The 11,231-nt window shown below is 41.6% G+C and overlaps 1 protein-coding gene across 3 annotated transcripts in view; it reads left to right on the top strand.

Moving 5' to 3' along the window:
* Positions 1-8,158, top strand: part of CCDC138 (coiled-coil domain containing 138) — a 96,514-nt gene extending 88,356 nt beyond the window's left edge. For all 3 annotated transcript variants that reach the window (XM_023190398.2, XM_023190397.2, XM_023190400.2), the window contains 2 exons: positions 6,085-6,223; positions 7,661-8,158. In XM_023190398.2, coding sequence (XP_023046166.1) covers positions 6,085-6,223; positions 7,661-7,826 — 305 coding nt within the window. In that variant the 3' untranslated portion in view covers positions 7,827-8,158. The remainder of the gene's footprint in view (positions 1-6,084; positions 6,224-7,660) is intronic.
* The last annotated feature ends 3,073 nt before the right edge of the window (positions 8,159-11,231 follow it).

Here is an 11,231-nt window from a genome sequence, read left to right as displayed (position 1 = left end):
CCTATAAATTTTTTAAAATATAAATTCCTGGCCAGGCGTGGTGTCTCACGCCTGTAATCCCAGCACTTTGGGAGGCCGAGGTGGGTGGATCTCTTGAGGTCAGGAGTTCAAGCCCAGCTTGGCCAACATGATGAAACCCCAACTCTACTAAAAAAATACAAAAGTTAACTGGGCATGGTGGTGTGTGTCTGTAATCCCAGTTACTCGGGGGTAAGGCAGGAGAATCCCTTGAACCTGGAGGGAGGAGGCTTCAGTGAGCCGAGATCGTGCCACTGCACTCCAGCCTGGGCAACAAAGCAAGACTTCGTCTCCAAAAAAATGAAAATTCCTTCTGTTAAAAAAAAAACAAGATAAAAAACGTCCCATTTTTTGTACATTGTTTATGTTGGTAAAATATACATAACATAAAATTTACCATTTTATCCCTTTTTTAATTGTGTGCCCTATTTCAATACTGTGTTCTACACAGAACTGATTGACTTCCAGCCTGAAAGATGAGGACATGAGCAGTGTTGTACTTTTCATCTTCCCCACCTCAACTTTCTGGTTTTTAAGTGAGACTGCTATTTTTATTGTCATAGTTTATATTTTTACCTTTTGTTTTGTGACTACAATTTCCACATTTGCTACATAACTAGCTTTATTTTATCTAGTTTTACAGTTAATTATATTCAGTGCTCAAGACTAGTCCTTTTACTGTGGCTTCTCCATGTCTGTGTTCTTAATTTTGAATGATCTTTTAATTCCCCTCTCTCACACATACTTTGCCCTACTTCCCTCCACCGATTTAAAGAGGTACTTCATGTTTGAGAATGCCTGAGGCTTTTCTACTTAACCAGATCTTGGCTGAGTGGTTTTTAATCTCTTTGCCTTTGTTCAGAACTTGGTAAATAAACATTGCTCTGTTGTCGTCAGGCATTCATTGTTGCCTGGGAGAATTCAGAGAAGAGTGTGATCATTTCCTCTTCCTCCCTCCTCCTCTTCCTCCCCCCACCATAGCATTCTGCCATTGGCCCCCCAAATTTATATCCTTCTCATATGCAGAATACATTCATTCCGTAACTAAGAAGTCTAAAGTCCAGAGTTTAACCTAATATCATTGAAATCAGATGTGGGTGAGGCCAGTTGTTCTCAAGCTATGAGCCTGTGAAATGAAACAGGTTATGTGCATTCAAAACACAGTGGTGGGACAGCCATAGCACAGACATTTCCATTCCAAAAGGGAAAAATAGGAAGAAAGAAATGATAGATAAATCCCAAGCAAGTCTAAAACCAACAAGGTAAAGTAAACAGCATTAACTCTTAAGGCTCACGAATAATCTTTGATTCCATGTCCTGCCTCTGGACACATTGGGGTAGGACTTAGGTTGCTATAAAGGAATACCTGAGACTGGGTAATTTATAAAGAAAAGAGGTTTTATTTTGTCTCATGGTACTGCAGGCTGTACAGGAAGCATGGTGCTGCCATCTGCTTCTGGTGAGGGTCTCAGGAAACTCAAAATCATGGTAGAAGTCAGCAAGAAGCCAGCAAGTTACATGGAAGAACAGGAGCAGGAGAGAGGAGGGAGGCGCCACATCCTCTTTAACAAGCGGATTGCATGTGAACTCTCATCACCAAGGGCATGATGCTGAGCTATTCATTGAGGAATCCACCCTAGTGATCCAAACACCTCCCACCAGGCCCCACCTCCAACACTGGGGATTACATTTCAGTGTGAGATTTGGAGGGCACAAATATCCAGACCATATCCAGCCTCAAGTTCTGGGTGACTCTGCCCCTGTTTTTTTGCATGGCACAGACCATGCTGCAGCTCTCACAGATTGGAATCTTGTGTCTCTCCTAGGCTGGAGTTGCACACTGGTAGGCCCTACCCTTCCAGGGTTTCAGAGACAGCCCTCATCCCATGGCATGTCTGAGCATTGCCCTAGTGGAGGCTCCCTGTGTTGGCTCTGCCCTCATACCTCTACTTCGTATCACTCTATTGGGGGCTTTCCGCAGTGGCCCTGCCCCATGACAGCTCTCAGCCTGGACACTCATGCTTTTCTGGCATCCTTTGAATATAGGTGGAGGCAGCCACACCATCACAGCTCATGCACTGGCACACCCGTGGAGATGGCACCGTGCAAACACCATGCCAAGGTTTATCACCTGTGCCTTCTAGAAGGGTGATCTGAGCTGCACCTAAGCCTACATGAACAACAGCGGAGGTTACCAAGGAGCACTGCACCAGAATTTAGGGAGAAGAGCCTTGAAATTGTTCTGCCACAGGCCCCAGAGTTCTGGGCCTGTGATGGGTTGGGCAACTCTGGACATCTCTGAAATACCTTACTGGTCCTTCTCCCGTTGTCTCGATGAATACACCTGGCTTCCTTCCATCCACACGAATCTCCTCAACAGATGCTTGCACCACACCTTTGGTTTCTTTCCTGAACATGCTGTATCATTCTTTACAACATGGCTGGGCTGAGAATTTTCCAAATCTTTAAATTCTGCTTCCCTTGTGATTATAGATTTCATCTTTTATTTGTTTCTATCTTCTCACATTTTACCGTAAGTCAAGCCACAAAGCACCCTCAAGACTTTGCTTGGATATTTTTTCCACTAAATATCCTGTTTCATCACTGTCAGATTTCTTCCACAGAGCGCTAGGACACAAGCACAATCCCACCAGGTTCTTTGCCACTTCATTACAAGATTACCTTTTCTTCTGTTTCCAGTAACATGTTTCTTGTTTTTTTCTGAGACCTCATTAAAGTGGCCTTTACCATCCAACATTTTAATTGTGACCACTAAGGTAATCTCTAAGAAGATTGAAGCTTTCTTAACAGTTCTCCTTTTCTTTTGAGCCCTCACCACTCTTAATGCTCCTTCCACAGCAGTGTAGGTTTTTTCTAGCATGCACATCCATACTCTTCCAGTCTCTACCCATTACCCAGTTCCAAAGTTAATTCCACATTTTTAGGGATTTGTTATGGCAGCTTCCTGCTACTGGTGCCAACTTCTGTCTTAGTATGTTCAGGCTCCTATGACAAAATTCTCAGACTGGATAATTTATAAACAAATTTACCGTTCACATTTCTAGAGGCTGGGAAGTCTAAAACCAAGGCACCAGCAGATTCAAACTCTGATAAGGGCCTGTTTCTCATAGATGGTACCTTCTAGCTATAGCATCATAGAAGGGGCAAACAGGCTTCCTCAAACCTCTCATAATGGTACTAATCTTATTCATGAGGGCGGAGCCTTCATGACCTAACTGCCTCCCAAAGTCCCCTCCTCCGAAAACCATCACCTTGGGAGCTTTAACATAGGAAGTTTGAGGGGGACATTCAGATTAGAACCAGCACTAAACTCATTCATGAGGGTTCTACTCTTACGCTATAATTACCTGCTGTAGGCCCCCTCCCCCCATAATTATCATAGTGGGATTAGGCTTTCAACATAGGAATTTAGACGGGGACACAAATGTTCAGTCCATAACACCAAGTGTATTCAGGTCAAAATTCTAAACTTGAAAGGATGTAATCCATTTGAACATTGTAGTATTGAAAAAATGTTAAAACCACAATGTTTCTTATTTTATAGTTAGCCTGTCTCATCTACAGAATCCCAGAACTTTTTCTCTCCTATATTTTACATCTGCCTCACAGCTTTAAAAGAGAAATTGGAAACAAAACCAGTGAACCTCTTTTACTTCCTTTTTTTTTTTTTTTTTTTGAAGTGGATTATTGCTCTGTCTCCCAGGCTGGAGTGCAGTGGTGGGATCTTGGCTCACTGCAAACTCCGCCTCCTGGGTTCACGCCATTCTCCTTCCTCGCCTCCAGAGTAGCTGGGACTACAGGCGTCTGCCACCACGCCTGGCTAATTTTTTGTATTTTTAGAAGAGATGAGGTTTCACAGTATTAGCCAGGATGGTCTCAATCTCCTGACCCCGTGATCTGCCCACCTCGGCCTCCCAAAGTGCTGGAATTATAGGTGTGAGCCACCGCGCCCGGCCGGACCTCTTTTACTTCTAAAAGACCTGTACAGGCTTCACTTTTAAAATAATTCTGATATATTAAAATGTTTGGGGGATGTTGGGTTTTTTTTCCATTGCAGAGGTCATATAAGGAAGTGTACTTTTATTTGGCTTGGGATTCTATTTGGGGCTTCGTGTAATAACCCTTAAATGTGTGCCAAAGACTTGATTTAGATAAAAGTATAGTAAAATGAAGTAAGATGTATTCTCTTTCATGCTTTTGCAGTATGCAGAAAAAATGATTATAATTTTCTTGTGTGCTTTCTGGGCTTTTTGATTGAAAACATTGATACTATAGATTGTACATATGTTAAGAACCCCTCAGTTACCTTTCTGGTAATGATTTACATTGTTCTTTTTTTTGAGATGGAGTCTTGCTCATGTTGCCCGGGCTGGAGTGTAGTGGCACGATCTCGGCTCACTGCAACCTCCGCCTTGCAGGTTCAAGCAATTCTCCTGTCTCAGCCTTCCGCGTAGCTGGGATTATAGGCGCCCGCCACCAGGCCTGGCTGATTTTTTGTGTTTTTAGTAGAGATGGGGTTTTGCCATTTTGGGCAGGCTGGTCTCAAACTCCTGCCCTCAGGTGATCCACCTGCCTCGGCCTCCCAGAGTGCTGGGATAACAGGTATGAGCCACTGTGCCCAGCCGATTTAGGTTGTTCTTTACGCACTAGTTTGAATTCTGTTAGCTATACAATAGTTAACTTTCTTGTTTACAGTTCATATGAATCATGTCTCGGGACCTGAACTAAAACTGTTTATGGTTGTTTAATGAGGCTGCTTGAAATTTCAGTTGATTTATTTTTAGCTCTATTTGTAGATTATGTGTGCTGTATCTGTAACCTAAGTTTTTAGTCTTCAGGAAGATTCTGTGTAACACTCTCTCACGTGGACTCACACTCTCTCTTGTGAGGCTCTCTCTCTCTCACACACACACACACACAAACACACATACACAAAGATGCACACACACATACCTCGGTAAACTATGTTTAGACCATGCTTTTGTTGGACTATTATTGTGAAAGGAATGTGTTTGGTTACCCTACTTTTACCACATAGTTGCATGCAAAGGGCACATAACCATTGTCTCCAGTGCTCCATTCCTAGCATATACCACTTAGTCTGTTTTATCCTACTATAGCAGAATACCTGAGATTGGGTATGTTATAATGAACAGAGGTTTACTGGCTTATATTCTAGAGGCTGGGAAATCCAGTATCAAGGTGCCGGCATCTTGGAGGGCTTCTTGTTGCATCATCACCTGGCAGAAGACAAGAGGGCAAGAGAGAGCCAGAGGGGGCTGCACTCACACATGAGGGTGGAGCCTCATGGCCTTATCACCTCTTCTTAAAGGTCCCCCCTCTTAATACAATTACAATGGCAATTAAATTTAGCATGAGTTTTAGGGGGGACAAGTATTCTGACTATAGCATTCTGCCTGCAGGCCCCCACATCTCATGTCCTTCTCATAAACAAAATAATTCATTTCATCTAAATAGCCCCGCAAGTCTTGTAATAGCTTCCAACGTAAAAGTCCAGAGTCTCATGTAAATTAAATGTGAGACTAGTCTTTTTTTTTTAAATGAATTTTTCCCTTTTTGCTTTTATGCTCCAAAGGTTCTTCCTTATCCAGTGACTATGTAAATTGTCATTAATATTCAAGTGAAATTCACAAATTTGGGGGCTCTTTGATTTTTTTTTTTTTAAACTTACTACTTAAGCAGAATTTCTTGTTGCTAATTACAGTATTTAAACTGAACTTATTATGAACTTACTGAAGAAATGGCTTTCCTCCTTTCTTTCAAACGTGGGATTTCTTCTAGATTTTGCCTATTAGGAATTTAATATTAGGGTAAATAATCTTATCTTTTGTTTGCATTGTTGAATAAGAGCCAGTAGATGTTTTAATTTTTCAAATGATATTTTCAGTCAAAAATTTAAGTATGAAAAGAATGAAAATCTAAATGAATATTTATAAATGCCTCACATAGTTCTGATTTTAATTTGTTGTTAATTTCCTTTTTAGCTGCTCCCTAAAGGTCAAGCACTGTTGATTTGTTTTGCAGAATCCTTGCAGCCTTTCCTGGAAGCCTGTAGCAACTCTTCATTTTTTCGTACTTGCTCTGTGCTGCTTCGAGCCCCTAAGCTTGATCTTCAAATACTAGAAAAACTCAGTATTATTTTACAGAAACTTTCCAAAATCAAGTAAGAATTTCTTATTGCTAGCATTTTTTATTGAAAAATACCTTACTGTGATCATTTAGACCAGGGGTGTTTAATCTTTTGGCTTCCCTGGGCCCAACACTGGATGAAGAAGAATTGCCTTGGGCCACACATGAATACACTTAACACTAGTGATAGCTGATGTGCTAAAAACAAAACAAAACCTCGTAGTATTTTCAGAAAGTTTACAAATTTGTGTTGGGCGGCATTCAAAGCCGTCCTGGGCCGCTTGCAGCCCGTGGGCTGCAGGTTGGACAAGCTTGATTTAGACCTTTCTGAATCCCATGCTACTTAAGCTTTCATTATTAAATAAAAATTTCCATTATACAGATGTAGAAAATTAAGATTCATGAATACTAAGGCTGATCTAAGACCACATATTTAGTGACAGACTAGAATTAGAGTTCTGATCTCAGAACATCTAGTTGTTTCTATAGCTCATTTCAGGTAAGTGAACTTTAAATAAATCGTATAAAAGTAAGAGCAGTTTTTAGCAACCAAGTAATAATATCAGAATAAATTCTTGCATACTGGTATTGTCTAATACCACAGGTGAAAATAAAAAGATCTTTAAGACCACAAAAGATGTAAATCCTTTTGTATTAGGATAGTACATAAGGTTATTTGACAAATTCTCTCAAGAGGTAAAAATAGCTAGACAAGGAAATAAGACACATAAATTCTTAATGATTGAAATGAAATTACTGACAGGTCATTAGAAAGAGGGTGGTTGAACAAGTATTCTGTAACCAAGTCAAAAGATGGACCAATATTCTGCCACTTTAAAAAGGCCTGCTTACTCAAAATAGCATGATCAAATGTTTGCTTTGCCAGCAGTGAAAAAAAAAAATTCTCACGCTAATAGTGAATAGGGTGCAGTTTTCAGAATTATAAAATGGTTCCAGGCTGGGCACAGTGGTTCACATCTATAGTCTCAGCACCTTGGGAGGCCAAGGAAGGAGGATTGCTTGAGCCCAGAAGTTCAAGACCAGCCTTAGCAACATAGTGACACCATGTCTCTACAAAAAATAAACAAAATTAGCCAGGTTTGGTGGTGTGTACCTGAAGTTCTAGCTACTTGGGAGGCTGAGGTGGGAGGATTGCTTGAGCTGGGGAGGTTGAGGCTGCAGTAAGCTGTGTTCATGCCACTGCACTCCACCTGGGTGCCAGAACAAGACCTTGTCTCAAATGAAGAAAAAGTTTCCTTTTTTTCCCCAGTGGTTTTCTGCTTCAGGTTTATCTCCTAAAACCTATTTTGTTTGTTTCAGCATCCTAATATTTTAGTCGCCTATTTTCTCCACTGTTTTTAAAAACAGATGCTGTTTCCTCATGTTTACACATAAATTACCTTTTGTGTCATTGCAGATAAACTCTCTTAAGTATGTGTAATTAAATAATATATTCATTTTTTTTTAACAGGAGTAATAAGAAGCTCTTTGAACTTTTTACAATTCATCTGATGCTTCAAGAAATACAAAGGACAACAAATCCAGAGCATGCATTTCTCTGTATTAATCTAAATTCAACTCTGTTCAATTTGGGTTTAACAAAATGTAACTCCCTGGTCTCCAGTGCAAGCCATTAGACTGGCTGATTTTTTAATATAGTATATGTGGTGCTTATTTATAAACATGTAGAAATTACCAAAGTAACTACAATTCTACCAAGGAAAGTTATCAGTAGCATCATTTATCATGAAAAATAAGTACTTTTTTTGAACTTTAAAAATGAAATCTGTAGAAGGTATTGGAACTTTTGGAATGTTTCAGTTCAAGTAAGGTAGTGCTAATGTACAAGATGACATTTCTAGAATGTATGACACTGAAGTTACTTTTTGTAAAAATATATTAGGAAATTTCTTTCTTAATTATGTGATTATTTGGAAATCGGTGCTTATGTGAGAACAGGGTTAAATAATACTGTCTTTCTATTTTCTTAATATATTAGAATCCTTCCTTTTGAAAGCAAAAGTATATATCTTGAAACTATTGTCTTGATACCATAACTTTTCTATATACTGTATCCTAGATTAACAAATGATTTTTTTTTATTGTGCTCTTTGTGGGATAGAAAAAGTTGTTTTTTATTGTGCTGTTCACAGGTTTAAAAACTTTTTTTTTGTTTTCAAAATAATAATTTTTTTTTTTTTTGTCTCCCAACTCTTTTATTTTACAAATGAAGAAACTCAAGTCCAAGGAGGAGAAATGACTTTTCTCAAGATTCCATGGGGAGTGAGGGGCGGTTCTAAAGTCAGATATGTGTCTGCTTCTCTTTTCCAGCAGTGGTGGAATGCAGAAGGCTCAGACTGGAGGGGAGAAACCTGTTCTCAAGCTTTTGCTGTACCTCCAGGCCTTGTGAATTGAGGCAGGTAGAGAGGAGGAGGGGGAAGATACAGATTCGAGGGAGATTTAGAAGCTGGTAACAGTACTTGACAAAGAACTTGGTATGAAAGAAGACAGAGAGAAATGGCAGATGACTCCTGTCATGCGCGTCCGTGTGCAGAGACCACCAAACAGGTTTTGTGCGAGCAACATGGCTGTTTATTTCACCTGGGTGCAGGCGGGCTGAGTCCGAAAAGAGAGTCAGTGAAGGGAGATAAGGGTGGGGCCGTTTTATAGGATTTGGGTAGGTAAAGGAAAATTACAGTCAAGGGGGGGTTGGGGAGGATTGGGGGTCACAAGGTGCTCAGTGGGGGAGCTTTTTGAGCCAGGATGAGCCAGGAAAAGGAATTTCACAAGATAATATCATCGCTTAAGGCAAGGACCGGCCATTTTCACTTCTTTTATGGTGGAATGTCATCGGTTAAGGCGAGGCAGGGCATTTTTGCACTTCTTTTGTGATTCTTCGGTTACTTCAGGCCATCTGGGCGTATATGTGCAAGTCACGGGGGATGTGATGGCTTGGCTTGGGCTCTAGAGGCCTGACATTCCTGCCTTCTTCTTATATTAATAAGAAAAATAAAATAGTATGAAGTGTTGGGGGGCAAACATTTTTTGGGGGGTGGTGTGGAGAAAGAATGGGCGATGTTTCTCACGGCTGCTTCAAGCGGGATTAGGGGTGGCGTAGGAACCTAGAGCGGGAGAGATTAAGCTGAAGGAAGATGTTGTGGTAAGGGGTGATATTGTGGGGTCGTTAGAAGAAACATTTGTCGTATAGAATGATTGGTGATGGCCTGGATACGGTTTTGGATGAATTGAGCCTAATAAAACAAGGAGAAAAATGGGTATTAAAGGACTAAGAGGCCGGGCGCGTTGGCTCAAGCCTGTAATCCCAGCACTTTGGGAGGCCGAGACGGGTGGATCACGAGGTCAGGAGATGGAGACCATCCTGGTGAACTTGGTGAAACCCCGTCTCTACTAAAAATACAAAAAATTAGCCGGGCGTGGTGGCGGCGCCTGTGGTCCCAGCTACTCGGGAGGCTGAGGCAGGAGAATGGCAGGAACCCGGGAGGCGGAGCTTGCAGTGGGCTGTGATTCAGCCACTGCGCTCCAGCCTGGGCGACAGAGCGAGACTCCGTCTCAAAAAAATAAAAATAAAAATAAAAATAAAGGACTAAGAATTGGGAGGGCCCAGGAAGTCCAATTAGAGAGTGCCTAAGGGGGTTCAGCATAGCCTTGCCAGCAAAGATTATTTATTTACTTTAAGAGGGAATTTAGAGTGGCGGTTTGGGATCGCACTAGGAGATATCAGCTGTGACGGCTTGGAGAAACAGTGTAAACTAGCAGTGTAAGCACGAGCAGGGCATTTATGAGTAGTTGAGAACGGTGAATAGGAGTATGACTAGACAGAAGATAGTAGGGATGACAAGTTTTTTGGGGTGCAGTCCAAGTTGGTCTGGTGTCTGGAATGAGACTGGGACTTAATAAAAAGGAGTGTCCACACAGGAGCTCAAATGGGCTGTAACCTGTAGCATTCCGAGGACGGGCCTGAATTCTGAGAAGGGAAAGTGGTAAAAGTATTGTCTAGTCCTTTTTAAGTTGGTGACTGAGCTTGGTGAGGTGTGTTTTTAAAGGACCATTAGTCCGTTCTGCCTTTCCTGAAGATTGAGGGCTGTAAAGGATATAAAGATTTCACTGAATACCAAGAGCCTGAAAAACTGCTTGGGTGATTTGACTATTAAAGGCTAGTCGGTTATTAGACTGTATAGAGGTGTGAAGGCCAAACTGAGGAATTACATCTAACAGAAGGGAAGAAATGACCGCGGTGGCCTTCTCAGACCCTGTGGGAAAGGCCTCTACCCAGACTAAGAGATATTTTAGTTTTCTGACTCGGGGCATGTGAGTAAAGTCAATTTGCCAGTCCTGGGCAGGGGCAAATCCTCGAGTTTGATGTGTAGGGAAGGGAGGGGGCCTGAATAATCCCTGAGGGGTAGTAGAACAGCAGATGGAACACTGAGAAGTGATCTCCTTGAGGATGGATTTCCATGATGGAAAGGAAATGAGAGGTTCTAAGAGGTGGGCTAGCGGCTTGTCACCTACATGGAAGAGGTTATGAAATGACGACAGAATAGAATGGGCCTGTGAGGCTGGAAGGAGATATTTTCCTTGGTCAAATAACCATTTGTCTTGTGTGGGAAGAGATTGATAGGTGGAAGTTTCAGCGGGGGAGGAGGTGGGAGTGGCCGATGTGAAGGAGGAAAACTGCCGTGAGGGATAGAAGTTGGAAGCTAGCTGCTTTTTTAGCTAATTTATCAGCATAAGCATTGTCCTGAGCGATGGGATCTGATGCCATTTGATGGCTGCTTTTTTAGCTAATTTATCAGCATAAGCATTGTCCTGAGCATGGTTGGGGGAAGAAAATAGAATTTGGAAGTTATGAGAACTGTAGAGAGTTGAGCATAGTTTGTGATTTTTAGGGCGTCTAACAGTATTAAAGCGGTGGCAGCCGCTGCGCGCAGACACGAGGGCTAGGCTGAAACAGTAAGGTCAAGTTGTTTGGACAGAAAGGCTACAGGACGCGGTCCCGGCTCTTGTGTAAGAATTCTGTCCGT

The sequence above is a fragment of the Piliocolobus tephrosceles genome, chromosome 15, assembly GCF_002776525.5.
Source record: "Piliocolobus tephrosceles isolate RC106 chromosome 15, ASM277652v3, whole genome shotgun sequence".
Taxonomy (NCBI): domain Eukaryota; kingdom Metazoa; phylum Chordata; class Mammalia; order Primates; family Cercopithecidae; genus Piliocolobus; species Piliocolobus tephrosceles.
This window is presented reverse-complemented; position numbering and strand designations above follow the sequence as displayed.